Below are 23399 nucleotides of genomic sequence, written 5' to 3'. Positions count from 1 at the left end.
AGAGTATCATTAAATTGTGTTTTTTTGTTTGTTTGTTTGTTTAATGACAAACTTAAGAATTGACTCTTTATATAGAAGTATCTTGAAGGTATGATATTCAGATGAGCAGTTTTTGAGTAGCCAAAGGTTGAAATGCAAAATCAACAGTAGGATAATTTAGATCAGTGGATATTAGTCATTAAAAATATGTATATGTAAAATGCCCATGAAACACTGTTCACTACAGTGCAGCCTTTTCATAGCTTCACCTAGAGTAGATTGCAATGATAGGCTTATGAAAATTGGCCTTTATAGGAACATCTTTTAAGATTTGTTGAAAGATGTACATGTAGGTGAAACAGTAAGATATAAGTTGCAGCAGAAGACTCAGGATATTGTATAGTGAATATTTAGAATGAAGATCATGTAATCAATAGTTTAAACATGTTATAAAAATAGTGATTTTTAATCACTATCCTGAATTTAGTGTTTTCTGAATCTTATTCAGATTTGGGTCAAAGATATTGTCAGTGATAAGGCTCAGTAAAACAGCAGGTGTCATAATAGGCCAAGGACTAACTTTACATACTGAAAAAAAAGTCATATTACCATGGGCCTTGAGTTAACCCTTGGAAAGACTGCGTGTAGCTAGATGATTAAGGTAGATGACCATAAGGAGTATCCATTGATGTAAAGAATGGCTGTGATTCAGGGTGGGTGTGGCCGGGTGACTGAGGGCGCGCTGTTGTTATTTCAGTGGTGAGTGGGTCAGCTTCGGATGATTCTGACGCCACAGACAGAGAGGACCCGGCTGCCGCGCGCTCCAAATATAAACCTCAGAAACGCTCATTTCAATTTAAAAAGAAGACGGGAGGCAGGGAAGGCGTGGCAGTGCGCCCCCCAGTGGTACCCCCACTGCCCCCCACACACCCACCGCCCCACCCTCCTACCTCCCACCCACGCATGGGGCTGGCTGCCACCCCCCACCACAACCCCCTCTCGTACCCAATGGCCGCCCAGCTTCCCCCAGACACCGACTTATTCTCCCCCTCATGTAAGTCATGCTCAGTCTTGCCTGCTTCGTCTGATGGCCTCTCTCTTTCTCCTCCTCTCTCTCTATCTCTCTTACTCTTTTTCTTATCTTTGCTCCGTACACCTCTTGATCTCTTGACTTCCGTCCTGTACTCCCATGTAGTGTAACATCTTACTTGGGTAGACCACTAATATATTTGGAACTAATAACATTTAGAATGTTGTCAGTCTCCTCAAATGTAAATTTGAGTGTGTGTGTGTGTGTGTGTGTGTGTGTGTGTGTGTGTGTGTGTGTGTGTGTGTGTGTGTGTGTGTGTGTGTGTGTGTGTGTGTGTGTGTGTGTGTGTGGCTACAATGCAGTTGATCTAATTAGACATTTTGTAAAAAAAGAAAGAAGTCTTGCTTAGGAATGGTAATCTTCTTCTAGAAGACATCACATTGATATGAACAGCAGTAGTTTAGGCTAGTAGGTAATGCTTTAGAGTAAGATATGCTGTACAGCGGCAGTTTTTTACTTCGGGCTCTAGGTATTAGTGTTAATAATCAGTAAAATGATATTGAGCTGTTGTATTTAGTATGTGGACTTGCAGTATAGGGACGATACTAGCAATTATTTTTGTTATGACTGCATACACATAGTCTGGTTTTCATTAGTCTTTTTTGCACTATTATTGCAATTATTATTTATGTCATTATGAATATGGTCATTATTAATATCATTATTGATTATTAGTTAAATACAGTATCAAGATATAAATAATATTTGGTATATTTAATTAATTCTTTATGATGTTTGATTATTGTTTTATTTCTTATTTTCAGTTAATCATCAATATGACACTTACCAGATACTTTTCTTATTATGTTGGGTTATCAGTACATTCACTATTAATTCCATAGATGGCAACATTACCTTCTGTTTATATTTGTTATTATTAATTTGATATGTGTTTGCATTGTATATGCTCTTCAAACTATTTATCATATAATACGTATGCATGCCTCTTATAGATTTGTTTTTTAAATAGGCAAGTTATGACTAGCTTTCAGACCCATTTCCTTGTCATAACTGAAAAACTTAAATACTGTATTTAGAAATGAAGGATGAGGTTTTTCCCTTTTGGTTTTTAGTTGCTTTTTCCTCATCTTTATTTATTTATTACTGCATAAAGTAGGTTACTGTTTTTTTCAAATATTTGACAAGATTGGTTCGGTTGTGAAATAGATAAGAGTGATATTGAGTTCAGTGATCTCTATGAATCTCTGTAAATTACAATTTAAAGTGTACATAGCTCTTTCTGTACTTTTTGATAATTTTGTTAATGTATATAAATGTAAAAGGAACCTTTTTGCTCATTTTTCACTTAGTCACTCTTTTTCAGACTTTCTCTCTCATTCATCCACGCACATGCGCACACATTCATTCATTCATTCATTCACTCAATCTTTCATTCCTTCCACTGGGCTACTTAGGTGTATAGTTTGTGGTTTGTACTTGGGAGTATGTGTGCTGTTGTATAAAAAAGGATAAATTATTTGCGGCAAACTAACGCTGCTTAGAGGTTGGAGCATGACTCTGTAAATGACATTGATACCAACTGTAATTATTGTAGATGGAGGTAATACTCCTGTTTGTTTTGATATAAGCTCTTTCTTCTTACTTTGAAAAAAGTGTAGGTTGGAGTAGCTATCTAAGTCATCTTTCAATAAAAAAGATGTTGAAATATTAGCAACTTGTAGTATATTAGTTGTAGAAGTAGTAGTGAAAGTATGCCTAACCAATATTGACACAAAAGTTTTTGCTTGCAGTCACATAGTGAGTTACATTAACTTAAACTTTTGCTGCGTGTTCACGTTTGCAAGAGTATTACCATGAACATAATTTATGTAAATGTTAGAAGATTAAACATTTTTTGTTTAATTTTGAAAAATATCTAAGGAATTGGATTTATGATCAGTGTTATCCAAGTACAAGACTGAAAATAATATAGAAGGAAGTCTCAGTTTAAAAGACATGTGTAAAAGATTCTCTAAAAAGATATTGGTGATAGCTGGGCCAAGAGGGTATTTTAACTTTTTGTGATGTTTCATTTAAAATATTTTCACCTGATTTCTCACTAAAGAGCAGAAATGTACTGATAAGTTGAAAGCATAATGTGCATTTGTTGTTATTGGTGTTGTTAATGCACTTTATATTTCTTTCAATGGGTGGTATGGTTCCATGCATGACTGTTAGTTGTAGCCAATCTCTGTTTACACCTTGCTTCCAGTTGTAAAACTACTGGAACTCACAGTGCATGGAAGAAATGGGATTGTTATTATGCACAGTCTTTAAGTGTTTCTTTATATTTTATGGAATGAATAAAGTAAATGGCATATATGATTTATGTATAAATATATATTTTTCCTTTCTTCCTTTTCTGACTTTATCCCTCTCTTTCTGCATGGGTACATGACATTTAGGAACCTAATATGTAAACCAGTATTGGGCACTATACTACCTTCTGGTATTTCAGTGTTTGTTGTTGTTTATTTTTGTTTTTTTTATTGCATCCCTCTATTGTAGTTCAAAAAGAAAATGTTTTAGAGAATCAAAGCCTCAAGTAAGAGACAGGAACCTCAACTTCTGTGTCAGATGAGTGTAAGGTTGCTATTGAGAAGCATGAATTACAGAGTTGAAGAAGATGGTAAGTGGATTTAAAGAGAATAAATGCATCTCACGGCAGATGTCATCAATTGTCACACTTTTGAAGGCTTATTTTCCCATACAAATGTTGTCACTGGAGTGACCTTGCTTTTATCCATCTTATGCATGTACTTGACACATTTTTTGTTGTTGTTGTTTTGGTGGTGTTGTTGGTAGTACTCCACATTGGTAATGATCAGTTACTACCATCCTTATCACATTGGTGGTTGTGAGAACTAGCACACTCCCTTGAGAGCTTTTGTGATCTCGGCCAGAGGTGTTATTTCCACAGCTTCAGCCAAATGTTGTATCTTCTAGTGTCAGTACTTACCAGTAATAAGATAGTACTACTTTTGTGTAACCCTTTGAAGCATGCTGTAGAATTTTATTTTCCTTTTTTTTTTTTTTTTCAAGGAAGACCACAATCCACAGATTATACTTGGTTTGTACAGATGTCAAATGATTTTTATTTTGTATTTGTATATTTGTTTTTGATGCTGGCAATATCATTTTGGCCCATATTGTTATTTCTTATTATATACCTTACTGTTTTTCAAATATGTGTTCAACCAGGAAACCAGGAAATGTATGTCAACACTTTTTTCATTCCTTTTATTCATGAGCAGATATAATTTGCAAAGTTTTTTTTTTTTTTTGTGTGTGTGTGTGTAAATTTTGATAATTTTTTTTTTTTTGATACAGTTTATTTTCTTCTATTAATAACTTTGTAATGCCTGTGATGGTGGTAATTTCCTGCTATTTTCCCTGTCATCAGAGTTTTTGTAGGTTTAATCATTGTTACTTAGAAGCAGTATAGCACAAACATTTTCTGAGTATCTGCATGGAGCATTTAGATGTTATGGAAAGCAGAGTGGACATAGGTGGCATAACATACATGGTATTGTTAACAGTATCATCATGATGTAGGGTAATATCTTTAAATTAAAGTATTTTTTGATATGTGAGTATAAGTACAGGTTTGTGTGTGTATGTGTTAGCATTTTGGCATATATGTTTGTGTGCTTCTTTGAATACCATTCTTACACATTAATGCAGACCGACACATGCAAGTGAACATACACATGCACCACACACATACACCAGACACATACATATTCATGCACATGTTCCATCACACTACAGTACACGACACATGTTCAGTGCACACACACACATACATGTTTATGTGCTTTTTTTATTTTTTTTATTTTTTATTTTATTATTTTTTTAAATTTTCAGTCAGACACATATGCACTTTGCATGTATGCACACGCACATGCTCCCCCCCCCCTCTCTCTCTCTCTCTCTCTCTCTCTCTCTCTCTCTCTCTCTCTCTCTCTCTCTCTCTCTCTCTCTCTCTCTCTCTCTCTCTCTCTCTCTCTCCTCCCTCCCTCCCTCTCCCCCCTCCCTTCCTTCCTTTCTTCCTTCCTTCTTCCCTTCCTCCCTTCCCCCTCCCTCCCTCTCACCCCTCCCCCATTCTATTTTCTTTCTCTGTCATTTTCTTGTTTTTCTCCTTTCATTCTTTCCTCTTTCTCCTCTTTATCTCACAAATACAAAGAAAACATAGAATATTTGTAGTGCATTTGTATGAAAGTCCTTTAATTATTGTGTTCATAATATGCTTTTATAATTTTTGAGAAAAGTTACATTAGCTTGATTAAATTTTTTTTTGAACTTGGTACTTTATTAATGCATGTGGAAGCTACTTTGGTTTTGCTCAAATATGTAACATTTCTCTTGCAAGTTATTTTATGGTGTTTGGAAGTCATTGTGTTTCAAATATTAAAAGTATGCTTGTCATGCAGACTCATTTGAGAGTTAAATCTAACAGTGGGAGAAGTCCGAAGTTGTTCATTTTCAAAGGCTTTTTTTTTTTTTTTTGCTTGTGTTATTTTCTGCAAATTATAAAAAAAAAAAAAAAAGAGAGAGAAAAAGTTTATTTAAAGAGAAGGATAACTAAGATTTGTACCATCCCTGACAGTTGCCCCAGGCAAGCTAGAGGGTGACCACATGTACCGCGTAATCCCTGAGGATGACTCCAGCTTAGAGGTGTCTTCCCCAAGGGATCAACAATCTCCGATCCTCCCACCTGGAGCACCCCAGCGCAAGGAGACGGACAAAACAGCGCGTCGGAAGGTATTGGATGTAGGTTTAGTTAGCAGTCGGAGAGCGTTCAATTCTGATCGTTTAGTTGATGTGACTTAGTTTTGATCTGAGGTAAATTGTAGGTAAGATATGGCTCTCTGATACTGTTTTATTGGATTATACTGTTTTAGATTTCTTGTGATGAAATAGCCGTGATAGTAATTCTACTTTACTTTCTTCAATTTCAAACTGTAATATCATCTTATTTCATATGAAAAGGTCATTGAATTAATTGTTATTTCTTGATCATTTCCAGCAAGAGAAGTTGCGTTCGCGTGAAGAAGCAAGGCAACGTGAAGAAGAACGTAAACGTGCAAAGGATGAAGAGAAGTTGAAGAAAGCAGCGGAGAAAGAGAAGGTCAGGCAGTTTTATTTTTTTCAAGAGAGAATTGATGATATTTTGTACTTAAAGCCAGTTTAGATTTCTCTGATATATATGTCTTGCCTGTATGTAAATCCTTTGGCAGAGGAATAGTATTTGACAGTTATCTTTTTATATACCCATTAAGATAAATAAAGATATATATGCAGAAACTTAATGGTAGTTTTGAGCATGTATATTTTTATTATTACAGGAAAGAGAGAAGAAGAAAGCAGCAAAGGGGTCCTCCAAGAGTGCAGCCAAGGGACCTCCTCAGCCAACCCTGGAGGACTTTGTCCAGAATGCAGAGCGACCGGTGCCACTCTTCCTCGAGAAGTGTGTAGCATTTATAGAGGTTGAGGGACTAGATTCTGAGGGAATTTATCGTGTTCCTGGCAACAAGGTCCATGTGGAGCAGCTCACCACAAAGTTCAAAGAAGGTAATTTGTGTGTGCGTGCATGCGTGCTTGTTTGTTTGTTTTTTATGTTTTTTTTTCTTGTATCAGTTCAAGCTATAGTTCTGATAAGGAAAGAAAAGATCTATATTTTACTTTCTAAAATAAATGGAACTCATATACTGCCTTTTTCCTCATTTATAGACAGCAACGTGAACTTCGCTGAGCTAGACATTCCAGTAAATGCTGCTGCTACAGCTCTGAAAGACTACCTGAAACAGTTGCCACCATTACTGCCACAGAACCAGCTCCTTGAGCTGACCACAATTGCTAGTAAGTATCTGATACACAAACTTTTAACTTCCCCCATTTCCTTTTCCCTTCCTGTTTCCTTTCATCTCTCTCTCTAACTTGTATTTCCCTTACTTGTAAATCTTACATTTAGAAGAGGTCATAGTCAGATTCTTAGCTGTTGTTGTTTTGGGTAAATCAGAGTCAAAGGACTTTAGTCATAAAAAGTTGCTCTGATTTACTAAGCCAAGAAGTTTCTTCATTTTCTGTTATTGGCTTACTGTGAATTGGTCAGATGTTCAAAGATTAGCAAACTATAGGGGTGGTTCATATATTTATATGTATTTTTGTTGTTATTAGGGAGGAAAACAGCAAGTAAGCTGCTCTGTACAGCAGTACTGGAAAATGTAAAATTATTAACCATTAATTCAGCTTCCTTCTGATTTGAAGTGGACTGTGAAGACAGTTGGTACTTACTTGATATTGGTGTATTGTTAACATAATGAAAGGTTTGGTTGTGGCTAGGAAGAATGTGATGTGACCCAAACTTCCCTGTCCTTCATTAATTCAAGTCTCTTACCAGAACAAGTCAACAGATGCATGAATATAACCACCTTATCAAGGGTGATTTAAAATTTTGCTTCTTCATTTATTTTCTAACTTTAATTTTTTTGTATTTTTTATTATTATTATTATTATTATTATTATTATTATTTTTTTTTTTTTTTTTTTTTTTTTGGGGGGGTAGCAGATTATGTAAAGGCTTATTTTGTTTTAAGAAATGCAGATAAACTAAATGCTTGTAGTTCTTGTCTTAGTCTTTAAAGCTTTTTCTCTCAGCTGTGTAAACAAAGGCTTCTGGAATCATTTTCATTTACCTTTTATTTATTTACCCTTACCCATTTCATCTTTCGCTTACCTAGCAAGATCCTCTCTGATTTCCTGAACTTTGTATCTCTCAGCTGTCGTAAAAGTTTACTCTCCATTACTACTTGTCTTACTTTTCCATAGTCTTAATGATTGATGATATATATATTGTTATATGAAAATAGTCAAATTAAATGAATTGAGTATATGAAGTGAAGAAGTATTAGAGAGGAAAAAAAGAAAGAGAAAGAAAGCATGCCATGTTATGCTAATTTTTGTTACTGTTATCATTGTTATTATATATTTTCAGTGATTTCTAAGCAAGGCTGTTCTCTGTCTTTAAGTTCAGACATGTTTATGTTAGCATAGAGGTCTAATGTTGTTGTCACAAAATTAATCGAAGGGTGACTACTCTTGTATCTATTGGTACAGGCATTGGTGACCGCAGCCTAAGACTTTTGAGGCTGAAGGAGATGCTAACAGGCCTCCCTTCAGTCAACTTTGAGGTTTTGAAGTTCATTTTCCAGCACTTTGTCAGGTATGTGGCCTGTTAATATTTGTTGGCACTTGTATATTTTTGCTATTGGGATAATTATTATTATTATTTTTTATATTAATATTAAAGCTTTCACTAATGTGATCAAAGGAATGATTCATCACTCTTCAACGAATTGTAACAGAGGTGGACTTTTTTTATGAATATCAAAGTATATGCTTTCATATCTCATTATATTGTTAAATACAGATACTCTGTTGCTAATGTCCCAGCACAGGTCAGTTTCAGCCTGTTTATATGATGTTATATAAATTCTTACTGTCTTTAGATATTGTACTTATATGGAAGCCAAAATAATAGAGGAATTTACCTGTTCTTACTTTTTCTTTATATTTATATGTGAAATATATATGCATATATGTTTGTAGGGCTTATTGTTATGTATGATAATTTTTTTATTTGTGTTTTTCAGAGTTGCTGAAAACTGTAAATTGAACTCCATGGATAGTAAAAACCTTGCCATCTGCTGGTGGCCAACATTGTTACACACACTGCAGTTTACAGACATCAGTGAATTTGAATCTCAGCGTCCGCACATCGAAGATATAATTCAAACTATGATTGACCAATTTCCTTTCCTATTCCAAGGAAAAGAGGATTATGTCATGGTCTGATATTAACCAGCGTTTTCCTGGTAAACATAACTTCATTTGTTTACATTCAGCTGTGCTTTGGTCTGACAAATCAAAGTGTGGCTCTTGATAAACAAAAAAGGTTATGTTTAGCATGAAAACTTGACCCTAACTCCCCGCAGCCTCTGTTGCTGCATGTCATTTTCCCATGAGCCAGGAGTGGTAGTGCCACATTTGCCTCTATGTGGCATTTTCTAATCACCATGGCTCCTTCTGGCTGCTAACTTAGACGCTAACAGCCACAACTTGATGGGGCAATGCTTCATGACAACAGAAACCTGGGTACTTATCCCACAGTGGCAAGTGTAATGAACTGCATGCCACTGTGGCAGTGTTAGGAGCATTAAGTCAATGTTGTGGCTCAGTGTTACTGTTGGCTGCCCTGAACTACATGCCAGTTCAGAAAGTGATCAGTATCCTATTATCTAAGACACACAAGTAGTGTGTGCTGTGTATCATAGAAATGACAACCAAAGAAAATTATCTTCCAATTTAGTGGAATGATAAATATGATTGTGATTAAATCAAGCAAACTAGATGAATATTAAAAATAAAAAACAAAAAAAAAGTGTCAAATTGTTGTATCAGCAATATTGACTGTAGATATAAACTTGAGTCACCTTTCCATTAAAATAAGTATCTTTTACTCTGCCAGAAGAAAACCACAGAAGTTCTGTATGCAGATGAAGGTTATTATGATCATAGTTTACCAAATCTGACGAATGAATGTCTGTAGTGAGTGTTGTGAGGCCAGCATTGAAACAGTATTTTCCCTCTGGGATTTTGAGAGAGAGAGAGAGAGTGAGAGAGAGAAAGAGAAAAAAAAAAAAAACTTGTAGAACTAAATGACGAAAGGAATAAAATACATTTTATAGTAGAAAAACTATTTCAGGATTTTAGTGTTATGATAAACTAACATTGGATTGTTGACAAATGTAAATTAATGCAGCTTACAGACTGTTAAATGGTGAGTACTCTTCTCATGAGCGTAGCATACGAGTACTTATGGATAGCATAAGAGGTAGCCTAATGCCAGGCTGGAACTCATGAGTTACAGCCAGAGCTTTTAGTCACAGATTAAGCTCATGTTCCATGTTGTGTCTCCAGTACCAGACAAAATGCCAGTACCTATGTGGTATCTGACATTCCAGCCTGTCACACAGTTATCGAGTGCCATCATGTAGATTTGATCATTTTCAAAAGACTTGATTAACAGTTTAAAATAGAATTGTTTTTATTGGGGTAAAGTTTAACCTGCAGCCTGGTGCTTTCTGAGCAGAGTCCAGCACATACAAGGGAGTGAAAGTTCTTGCCCTGCCACAGTTGGTGCCACAGAGGAAGGGTTCCATCATGTCAGTACTTGGTAGATGGAGCAGCATCTTCTAATGGCAGTGGCACGTGTTCCCTGGGAAGACATTTCCCTCGCCGAATTGTGTGTGGCTTCCCGGGAGGACTGTCACTCAGCACACAATGTCTGGTGCCTCTCAGGGAGAAGTTTTGCCTCCCTGGTTATATCAGGTACCCCCCAGCCCCTCCCATCTACCCTTCCCCACTTCCCCTAGAGAAAGCTAGAATTCCAACCCCAATCCGCTGGAATCATTAAGGGTAACCCGTGGAGAGTTGCACTTGTCAGGCAGTGTCAGATGATCCCTAAGGGAGTTGCAGTGCAGTTCAGTTTAAGGAAAGAATTAATCTTGCTGGTGGTGTCTGGTGCTTTTAATTATATCCAGTCACCTGGCACTCTGGAGGTGCCCCCTTAGGAGCATCATCTCACCAAATTACTGGCATTGTCGTGTGAAGTGATCCCTCCTGTGGATTTTCCAGTCCTTCCTGGGTAAAGTCCCAGCTCCCTGGCAGTGTGCATCACTCTCAGGACAGTGTGGGTGGAGTCCCATAGTCACATGTATTTACCTGCTGTGACAGGAGCTCACATATCAAATTGTTGAGTCTGGTGGCGTTAAGCATTCCAGTGTACAGCAGTGCTGCTTCTCACTTGTGGATCATCATTTAAACGTTCTCATAACGTTAGCATCCTGCCAAGTTATATCAGCATTTGCGAGGGGAATCACTTTGTAACCTCATTTTCATTGCACAAGCACATCGAGTTGTGTCTGTGTACCTCCAGTGTTGCTACTGTAAAAGAGATTGATATTTTGATTATTGTCTAGTGATCTGGCTGGTCGTTATAATACATTTACTCTATTCAAATTTAGGAAATCAATTTTTTTATATATATATATATTTCCTGTTCTGTCCTAGGTTTTAAGTCATTCTTAAGCATTAGCCATAGGTTTGTTCACATCATAGTTTTTATTTCTATGAACTCTATATACAAAGATGTGTTCTCAAATTGACCAAAAAATGCTTTGTTTAAATATGTACAATAAGTGACTCATTGTGTGGGGTCAGTATGAACTGACATTATTACCTGTATGAATGATAGTGCCATAGTGTGCGGCAAGGACAGCAAACAGTGCCAACGCCATTGTCGACGTTCTGTCTCATTGTCTTGCTAGTTGCTCCCTGTTCTTTATTTTGTTACTTTGCCTTGTTTAGTGTTAGCCACGTGGCTGCCAAGTGGTACTATGTGTGAACTTAGCGCTATTCTGTGTCATGCAGCGTCGAGTGGTGGCAGGAGCAAGAACAAGATGAGACAAGGGCAATGATCCCCCACAAATATCAGCACAAATTACAAAGAGTTTCTCCAGGAAGTAAGCTTCCAAATTAGCTGGTGCCAGCTTCCCAGCACCACAGTTGGGTGCCAGATGTACAGCCTATTGCATAATATCTTCCTTGCCTTGTTTTTTTGTAGTCAAGCAGATATAATGATTTCATGTTGAAAGAAAATTAATATTTATTGTACTGATATAACTAAGGAAATTCATTTTGAATCAGTAATGAGGATTTTTCTTTTTGGCAGTTTTACTGCTGATAAGTGATTGCTATGTATAGATGTGTATGGACTCAAGTTGTCATTTGGGCAGTTTTGTAAATTACAAATTTTCCAAGAAAGTTTTTATATGAGTTTCATGCAGTTCATAAGATCAGTGAAGGTCACTTCATGTGGTATGGTTTATTACTTTTCCTTCTGTTTTATATTGATTTTATTATAGTTTTTATAACCTAACTACCTGCATATATATTTTTTTTAACATGAGTGTAGGGACTGGTTATATTATGTAACTTAAACAGCAAATGCTAGTCAATATGCCCTGCCCACTCGACAGCATCATGTAAATTTATTAATGTATTGCACTACATATTCTTGAATTCATTGTATAAAGTCTTACAGCTATACAGACTTGTACAGCATATGTGACGAGTGAGAGATTCCATGTACAGTGGACAGTGAAAGGAGTTTTGAGGGTAGTATACTATATAATGCATATTTGGATTAGTATACTACTAACTATGAATAAAAGGCATTTGCATTTGACATTTGTTTTATTGTGACTTTAACGGTTAAAGATGGAGCATAAGAGATGTTTTACCAAGATAAATGTAATGAAAAAACTCGGTGAAAATTCTTTTTAATGATCACCTTTAAATATTATTGCCATGGTAAAAATAAAACACATTTTAGCATGACTTTCTACAATGTGTTATTTAGAATATTCCAAGTTGTTAGAAAACATAATACAGAAGAAACAGTGATGGACTAGTCTCATAAATCTCTCTGAAACTAGCTTTACAGATTTTGTAAATAGAGGAAAGATCCTCCTGGTAAAGTTTCTGGTAATGACTTACATTTTCTTTTAAAAATTTACAGTGGTAGTATATTATTTAAAATTTGAAGAAAATTATTTTTTTTGATTTAGTGTTATATACTTTAAAAACTACTACATATACATAAAAGAAACATGATATTTGCTTCTAGCTGACAATTTACATAAAACATATGATAGAAAGTGCTGTCATAGAAAATAGCTTATAAAATGAAAGGGTATAAAATAAAGCAAGGATAAGGCACAATCACATGCAGTGTTCTTCAGATAGATTTGGAGGCAACCCAAAACTGGTTTACTGGACTTTGTAGTAAACAAATACACATATTGGTGATGTGCTTCGTGCCAACACTGAGTGTGTTACTTTTAATTAGACATAGCACTGACAATATAGATTTAATTTCTACAAAATGATTACACACACAATAGATGCCATGAACTTGTATACAGTTTAAATGAGTAGACAAGCAAGCATTTTTAAAAAATGCATTATACTAATGGATTTTACTCAACAAAGACTGCAATGAACACTGAGAAGTGTTCTGAGATTTTTTTTACTCAATGCGCACACCACACTCGCTACAGCTAGCACTCACCCACTCTCTCAAACACACACCCACACTTTACTCATACTCATACTCATACTCAAACTCATACTCATACTCTACTCAACTCCCTCCACACACTCACACATTTCCTCATCATTTCTCTCTTCAATCATTCTATCCTCTTCCTCTCATGCCTCATCTCACTCTCTCCATCATCTTTCATCAAGCTCATCTTAACTCTTCTCTATCCTCTTACTCATTCACCTCTCTCATCCCTTTTCTTTCTTTTTTTCTCTGCCCTCTCTCCATCGCTACCTACACCTCACCCACTCTCTCACCACACCCACTATTCCTCACATCTTCACTCTAGCCCTCCATCACTCTATTCAACTCTCATCACTCTTCACCTCTCCTCTCATACTCTCTCAAGATTCTCTCAACTCTCATTCTCTATCTATCACTTACTCTTTTTCAACCTCATCTACCTCTTTCTCTCTATTAGTTTCTCTCTCTCTCTCTCGTACACACATCTACATACTCTACATACTACACCTCATCTCCACTCATCTACACACACATCTCACACACAACTACCACCTACACATCACACATATATATAATCTTACATATACATATATACTACATATCTATTATTACTACCTAATCTTATCTCATCATACTATATACTATCATATATTCTACATACATACAATAATATCTATACTTATACATATATATACATCATAATATACATACATATACATTAGTATTCAACATATACATAATCTACTATTACATATATATTACATACAATATATATATACACAATACTAACCTATATATACATTATATAATATAATATACATATATATATATATACATATATATACATACATATACTATTATATATACATGTATTATATATCATACATATACATATATATTACATACATTATACATATATATACATACATATACATATACAATATATATACATATACATATATATACACATATAATAATATACATACTATACATATATATATACATATACACTATATATACATACATATACATATATATACATACTATACATACAATATATATATATATACTACATATACATATATATACAATATATATACATACATACATCATACATATACATATATATTACATACATGTATACATATATATACATACAATACATAATATACATATACATATCTATAATACATTACATATACATACTATAAATAACATACATAATACTACTATAATACATAGCATATACATATATATATACATATATATAGATACTACATATATATACCTATGCATACAATATATACATATATATATCTATTAACATATATAATATATATATATATATATATATATATATATATAATATATATATAATATATATATAAATAATCATATATATATATATATATATATATTATATAATATATATATATATATATATATATTCACTATATATATATTATATATAGTATATATATATATATATATATATATATATATTATATATATATATATATATATATATATTTATATACATTTATATATTATATATATCTTATATATATATATATATATATATTTATATATTTTATATATATTATATATATATATATATATATATATATATATATATATATATATATTATATATAATTATATATATATATATATATGTATGACATAGGCCTCTCTCAGTTCATTACTGAGTTCATTACAGTGCCACCCCTTGCCTGATTGGATGCCCTTCCTAATCAACCGCGGTTTGTGCCACGGCGGTGACTTCCCCTCCGACACCTGCGTTTGACTTCTCAAGGCTGTATGTCCTTTTCTCGGGCTCGAGCCAGCAGTCAAACCGCAGGCATTTTTCGCGGCAGTCACACACACACACACACACCATATAGCCAGAGAGAGAGAGAGAGAGAGAGAAAATGTCGGTCTGTATATATATATATATATATATATATATATATTATATGGTATTATATGTATATATATATATATATATAAATATATATAAATATATGTATATATAAAAATATATATATAATATATATGTATATATATATTATAAGTATATATTATATAATTTTAATATATCATCATCACCCTGAATCAATCCACTGCAGAACGAAGGCCTCTCCCAATCTTTTCCAACTTGGTCTGCCTTGCTTTTTTTGTTTCTAGTCTTGGCTCCCAAACTTCATAATTTCAAGCCATCTTGTCATTGGTCTGGCTCTTGGTCTCTTTATGTTATCTATGTCATGTTACTTCTTTGTCCATCTGTCTCCAACATATATGACCTGCCCATTGCCTTTTTTTTTTTTTTGATGCTCACAAGTATATCTTCCGCTTAAAATTTATTTATTTATTGAAAATTATATGACATCAGAGGTCATATGACGCCATGGTAAATTCGAGTAGCGAAAAGGGTTAGGGACGAGTTAATGATTAGGGTAGTGTGGTAGTAAAAGGGGTAGAGAGGGGGAGCTGATGGGGTATAGTATAAGCTAATGGTTGTTAGAAGGGGAAGGAGTTAAGGGAGCATGAAGCCTTAGCGAAAACGGTAAAAATGAGATTAACGAGATTAAAGTGGACAGAACAAGGGGCCGAAGAAAAGGAAAAGGAAAGGGGGGAAATAAAAGACTATGCAAAATTATTTGAGGCGAATGCTGAGGACCAAGGTAAGGATGATCCTCTACAATGGGCCTTATCCCCCCACGACAACAACGAGCAGGGGAATGGGAGGGAGGGGGGGAGGCTACGAAGAAGACCGTCTGTTTTCTTTCGATTTTTTTCCATTTTAGCTACATTATTCAGACTGTTATTTTTTATTCTTGCCAATACAAAGTTTTTTTTTTCGATTTTCGTGTGAGTTCTACATCAGGGAAGAAATAGGAAAAAAAAAATCTTGGAAGAAATGATGATGACAGATATATAGTGTCGAGATAACGGAAGATAAAAGATGGTTTTGTAACTTTCGGTATTTTTGAGCTCGACTTCTCAAACTAGACAGCTTTATATTCTTGCCAAAGTGAGATTTTAGACATCATTCAGTAACTTTCAAGCATGAGGAAAATAATGATTCTATAGCACTTTTACCCCAATAGCATGGAAAATACGAAATAATGATCGTATTCCATACTATAAAGTAACAGTTTACACGTCAACTTTGGAAAAAAAAAAAAACTGAAGAAAGAGAGTCTTGACCTTTAGTCGCCAGTTTGTAAACGGAATGCGATTTAAGTGAAAACAGACACTGATGATAGCGTGTTTAAGCTTCTGAGCATTCGTATATACAAGCATATCCACTCATCAATATATGAATATACCTATAATACACAAGCACACACACGCACATTATATATGCTATTATAGTATATATATTATATATATATATATATATATATATATATGTGATGTATATATATGTATATATAGGTATATATATATGTATATATATATATATATAGATATATCTGGATCTCTATGTGGATATATATGTGGATATTATGTAATATTGTATGGATTATATTATGGAATATATATATGTATGGATAGTATATATATATATATATATATATATATTATATAAATATATATATATATATTTTGGTGTATAAATGTGGGTCTTGATATATATATATATGGATATATATATATATATGTATATATATGTATGTATGGATATATATATGTATATATATGTATGGATATATATATGTATATAATACGGTTAGCTATATATGTATATTATTACGTATCTATATATGTAATAATATATGTATATATAATGTGTATATCATAAGTATAACCTATTATATAATATGTATATATATTTGTAAATATATAGATATATATATTTTATATATTATATAATATATATATTATATGTATAATATCTATCATTTATATGTAGATATATATGTGTAAATATATATTTTATATATAGTTATAATATATGTATATATATGTATATATAGTGTATTAGATGTATATATTGGTATATATTATATATCTATATATATATATATATTATATATAGATATATATATATCTATATATAATATAATAATATTAATGTATAGATAATACACACACACACACACATACCACACACATGTTGCTATGTAATATAGATTTATTCTACCCCTGTGGTCATCCTCTACCCCAGGTGTTCTTCCGTCCTCTCCAGTTTGAGAGCCTGTACACTGAATCAGTGCAGGCATCTCTCGACGTTATCCCTCCTCTCTCCCTGATGAATGCTCGATTTTTCACCAACTTTCCCTCACCAAACTAACTATTCGAACGATCTCTGCTTCCTAACTTTTGCTTCATCTTCACGTTTACTTACTCTAGTCTACCCATTCCTCTTCTCCCACTGCCCCTTTCCCCCATTTTCGAACTCTTTGGTTTTCTGTTCATTCTTGTCCCTCCATGGCTTATATCCTTACCCCCCATATTTTGCTCCTCTGTTTCCCTGACCCACCAAAATCGTTCCCCCGTCTGTCCTTCTCAACCAATTTCCTTGACCATTCTCCATTCATTCCTCCCTGTATTCAGTTTACACTGAAGTGCTCCAATCCACCTCCGGTGCTGGTTCCGCAGTACCTTCCCAACTTTTCAAATAACCCTTCCTCCCACCTGAATCCCAATTGTCCTTACTCGAACTCTAGGCACTCTTTTTGCCTAAAAACACACATACCCCTCCTTCGTCCTTCTTTCACTTTTTTTTTACTGACTGCATTACTCATTACTCGCAAAGTAATGCACTCAAACCAATCTCTTTTTTGTCTTAAGATCCAGAGCTGGTTGTTCTACCTGCCACAGACCAATAAAACTATCAGATTTTGGCTGGTGCCCCAGTAATGTTGGAATCCCTCTGCAATGACAATGCAGATACTCTAGCATGCTACAAACCTCTATGTCCACATCAAACCAACCACGAACGTTTCCCACGTATTTCAGCCACGGATTATACCCTCACTTTAACCAATGTCACGGTTTTTATGTACTGTTCCCTTTAGATTTTTGTGAGTTTTGTTACACACAGATGGCTCCACGTGTACTCAGCCACCAAAGAGTCTTTCTTTCTTCTTTCTTTGTTGGATTTCTTGGCTATCAACCAGCGGCATGTGGCCAAGGTTATTAAGCCAATGGATCCTATTTATTCTGTCAATCTAGATAAGGTCATAAAGTTTTGTCTCCCTAAAAAAGTGATTATCTTTACTGATGATTCTTCATCATCTGATAAGATGTTCCTTAGTGTAAATTCTTTATTTTTGTGCCGGAAATAATTTTTAATTTTTGTCCCTATTATATGATGTTTATTGCATGTTAAAAAATAATGTGATTGAGGGTAAGGTTGTGTTGGTCAGGGATGGCATCTTGGGGGAAATCTTTTTTTCAATGTCGGGAGTGAGGTGGGTACCTCTTGTTGTGTTGAACCCTAAGGCGCCAACACCACCTCCTCCCTTCTCTCCTTCCTGGTGGGCTGTGTCCCCACATTTCTATTTTGGTGTTTAATTTTGTATGTGAGTTGGAGCTGGTCCACTCCTTTGCCACAGAGATGTATTTTTGCTTTTATAAGAGACACAAAACACCTGAGATCTGTACTGACTGTGCTAATGGTTTTTTTTTTCCAGATCACCCATTTGACACCGGCTAGTTTGTCAGCCCTGCCCATTGCCATGGAACCAGAGTGGCCTGGTACCCATATTTAGCTTGATTGATTTATTGGCACCATGTAGCTTACGAATGTATTAACCCAGAAGTTCATTTTTGGTTGGTTCTAATGATTTAATAGCTTTAAGTGAACTTAATGAATCTGAAAAAATTACTATTCTATCGTGGGCCGTCGATAGTTGCAAAGTCAATGGCTTTATCACTGGCAAAAAAGTTGAGCAAGAAAGAATCGATGTATGATTCGGCAGTCTGAACTTAGTTCACATTTCAGTCCCGACCATACACCCCGCACCACACACTCATCTGTCCTTGGAGCTCGTCGGTATATATTGAAAAAAGGGAGATGTTTAACAGGATCTCCTCTGAACTCTGGCGTACCGTCCACCTCCGCGCCAATGGCGCTTGGCTGATGGAAGCCAGGCTGTCCATGGATAGAAAATTGGGGTTTCCCATGCGCTATATTGACTGACCAGGGTATCGATGGTAGAGGATCTATACCGAACTTCTCGACGAGGTCGTTGAGTCTCGTGGCAAAGGCCTAATGCCACTATTGCCATTATGGTGGCTGCGGTCTCGAGGCCACCTTTGCGGCATAGCTCAAGGCTAACTGCCGCGTCGGAGTCGGAGGGGAGGTACTCCTGACTCCACCTCAAGACTCTCGTATCCGAGTGCACTTCAAGGGCTCCAAGACACACACTCAACAGGCATTCTGCACAGCATCCAAACTTTCAAACTTGTTTCTCGATGCCGAACATACACGATTGGACCCATAATTCTGACCTTTAGGACCTACTCAGGGCTTTATATACCATTAGCAAATACTGTCTATCAGCTCCCCATGTGTTTACCAGAAATGCACTTTAATAAATTCAGTGCTTTTTGAACATTTATTCTTTAACTGAACCAATGTGGTCTTTCCAACTGATCTACTATCAAAAGTAGCCCAAGAAACTGTGCAAGGAGTTTGGAATAGGTATTGGGTGGTTGTCTAGAGTTAGCCTATGTTCGCTTTCTCCTACGTGAAAAAAATTACCCCAATACTGGCTTTCAATGGAAAACTTAAAACCCCACTGGGCCCCAGTATGAATCATATCCAGTGCCAATTGGATGCGATTTGCCTGAGAATTCTGCATTATTGCTGTAATGCCACAATGCACAATCATCAGCTGTACAGTATTTAAGATTCCGAGGAGGGTAGGCTGGTAAGGATGTCATTGATCATACATAAAATAATGGTTGGTGACAAGACACTTCCTTGTTGGGACCCGCCCGTTTTTGCCTGTACAAAAATGTCCGAAAAAGTTGACATTTGTCGAAAATAATTTTGACAGCAAACGTTCTGTCAGAAATGAAATTTTGAATAAAACAAGGCAAGTTTCCCGTAATCCAAAAGCATAAAGTTTTCTGAGTAGGCCATATCGCCATGTTCATGTCGTAGGCTTTTTCTTATAGCTAAAAATACTGAAATCTAAAAAATCTTTTTTGGCCATGGCCTCTTGATATGACTGTCCAGTTTTACTAGCTGATCGAGAGTTTTGGCGTCCCTTGCGGAAGCCGCACTGTTCGTCAACTAGTAAATTACTGGATTTTTAAAAAATGCAATAGCCCTACTGTTAACAATTCGTTTCCATGACCTGCCTAGCAACTTTCACGCAATTGGGCGGTAGGGAGATGTGCAAGTCTGGATTAACCCTCCTTTCAATATGGGGAATGATGTGGGCCAAAGTGCCATGAGTTTGGAAAAGTGTGAACTTTCCAAATTTCATTACACTTCTAGCAACTTAATCCTGTCATCATGATTAAGATGCTTCATCACTCTCATAATCGAATCTTCATCGTGGCCTGGGGATGTTCCTCTAACAGGCTTTAGGCTCGACAAGCTCACTCCATTGTTTAGATCGTTATTGTAACAAAGTCATCTCCTGTGGCAAAGTTAATTGGTTCAGCTCAGGGCCTCTTCCTTGTGGTCAAAGGTGGGATGGTATTAGCCGATCTGCTTGTATGAAGAACTGCTGGCGAGTGCATTAGCAATGTCTCTAGCTGAATCTAAATGATTACCCTCTTCTATGATGTTATTAATTTTGAGAATGACTTTTTCTTATTGATTTTATTGATTGTGGAACCAAACCTCTGATATTTTTGGTGTTTGTGTTTATTGGAAGAAGACAAAGCTCTGCCAGGAAGTCTCTTTTTGCTTGTCCTTAGTACTGTACCTAGCGAGCCCTAGCTCCTTGCTATTTGTAATTGCAAAAGTTCTCCATTAGTGATGTTATTTTTGAAAAGCCTGTAGGCCCTTATTGCTCGGCACAGCGCCCTGCGGCAATCTGGTGTCCACCATGGAACTCTACCTCTATGCTTAACGCTATCTGTCGAAGTTTTAGGAATGGATAGCAATGCTGCTTCTATAATCGAATTCTGAATATTATTTACTTCATCATCAATGGTTCTCCCAACAAAGTTCGAGCTTTACGCTCCTTAGTGAAGGCGACCCAGTCTGCTCTTTTACGTTTTAAATTTAGGTGCTGAAGGCGTTCTCAGTGGTGTCGCATGAATATGTAATATCAAACATAGAAGATGATCTCTTCCCACGAGTCGCAATGGTGTGCCACAGGCACTTGGCTGCTTTGATGAAGATCCAGTGATAGGTCAATAGAGCTCAAATTACCTGTATTATCGTCCACACCGCGTCGACTACCATCATTCAGAAGGACTAAATTCAGACTCCATTAAGCAACTTAACTACTTGCTCCACCTCGCCATCCACCCGCATGGAACCCCATACGTATGATGAGCATTAAAATCAGCTAAAATTCTTTATTTTGTGGCAGAAACACGTTCCTGAAGAGCAAGGAGCTCATCATAGGCTTATCACTGATCAGGTGGACATAAAGTGAACATATAGCCAGATACGTGCCATTAAATTTTTTAATTTGCATGCGACAAATTCCCAAGTAGAATCAATAGTCACTTTCTTTAAAAGGGAGGGCTTTGTTGGATGTACATGGCGACTCCGCCTCCCCACCCTACCCTCACACTCCTTCCGACGTAAATGTTAGTTCCTCAGCGAAACGACGTTCGTCAGAGACGAGGTGTTTAAATTGACAAGTTTCTTGGAGAACTATAATATCGGGAGCACAGGACGAGGCTAAAATTTAAGTCATTACTTTAGATCAAGACTTCGACAGTTCCATTGTATAATGGTCGACGCGAAGATTACATTTTATGGGGTTTGGAAGTGCCTTGTCGCACCAGATTTTTTCTTACTTTTTTTGGGAGGGAAAGACGCCTCCTCTCCCCTCGCTTCCCGGGGACCTCTCTCGGATGGTTTGGAGACGAAGCCTCCATGTCCCTGCACCTCCTGGCGAGGGGAACGACTGACAGATTAGCTATCTGCGTCTCTCACGAGAAGCGCGATCTGGGCGATCCATAACGAAGTCCTCAACCGGAGTAGCCCGTACGGGAAGGTGCGCCCGGACTGTGATTTCGGTATCAGCCTCCTTAGGATTTTTTATGCTGGGTTGATGCAGCCATTTGATCGAAACCCAATTTAGGTCAAATGATACACTGTAATATTTAATTCTTTAACGGTTTTGTTTCAGTTCGGGCAATTCCTTTCCTTGGCTGCAAGCTGTTGAACTGACATTACTTGCACTACGGGGTGATGTTATTACTGCTTCAGCATAGGAAGTATTGGGTTTTTGTGTCTCAAACGTTCACCACTTTCCTCTTAGCTTCAAGTAAACTAACTTCATGCTTCCTCATATATGCTAATGGTCTCAGTCTCCTTCTTCAGGAATGTTGCACTCAGCAGATCCTGACTGGATGGGGACCTCCACAATTAAGCACTTTGGGGGAGATTTGCTAGTAAAGTGATTGTGTCCATGGGCTTCAGCACATTTGCGGCAAAACAAATCTATTTGAATCTTTATCAATGCATCTTAATGAGGTGTGTCCGAATTTTTTGTCATCTTTCAATGCTTGGCTTTTGAACATAAGGTCTTACTTAACACGTTCATAACCGACATTGACATATTCTTAGGAATTTTTATTCAAAGCAAAGGCAAAAAAACACAGTCCAGTTTTTCGTTAGTGCTACATTCCCGTCCTTCTTGGTCATACAATGACGTCCACTACGTCTTTATGTCCTTCTGCTCTCAAGAATTTCACTTTCCTCCATCGTCCTCCAAATCCCTGTGAAAAGATATCCCTTACAGGTATTTGGGCCAAATTTAAAAAGGGGATAGTTACTTAACTCGAAGATCATGAATTTGCGTCAACTTAATAAATCCTTAATCCTGGGAGTTTATTGTGCTTTAGACAAGGAGCTTCCCATCTCTGCAATTTTTTGACCAGTAAATCAAACGGGCCGTCTACCACTTGACGCATCAAGGACCTTTTTTTTGATGATGAAGGGGTTCACGTTCAAAAGCGTTGATTTTCATTCACGCATTTT

At 36.0% G+C, this 23399-nt stretch overlaps 1 protein-coding gene across 1 annotated transcript in view; it reads left to right on the top strand.

Annotated features, from left to right (window-relative positions):
* LOC119583052 (rho GTPase-activating protein 190-like) overlaps positions 1 to 12380 on the top strand; it is a 175780-nt gene extending 163400 nt beyond the window's left edge. Inside the window, 7 exon segments of the mRNA XM_037931564.1 lie at positions 737 to 1033; positions 5679 to 5842; positions 6099 to 6200; positions 6418 to 6643; positions 6803 to 6931; positions 8183 to 8294; positions 8725 to 12380. Coding sequence (XP_037787492.1) covers positions 737 to 1033; positions 5679 to 5842; positions 6099 to 6200; positions 6418 to 6643; positions 6803 to 6931; positions 8183 to 8294; positions 8725 to 8926 — 1232 coding nt within the window. The 3' untranslated portion in view covers positions 8927 to 12380.
* Positions 12381 to 23399: the final 11019 nt, after the last annotated feature.

The sequence above is a fragment of the Penaeus monodon genome, chromosome 16, assembly GCF_015228065.2.
Source record: "Penaeus monodon isolate SGIC_2016 chromosome 16, NSTDA_Pmon_1, whole genome shotgun sequence".
Classification (NCBI taxonomy): Eukaryota; Metazoa; Arthropoda; class Malacostraca; order Decapoda; family Penaeidae; genus Penaeus; species Penaeus monodon.
The sequence above is the reverse complement of the archived record's forward strand: the minus strand, read 5'-3'. Positions and strand labels throughout refer to the sequence as shown.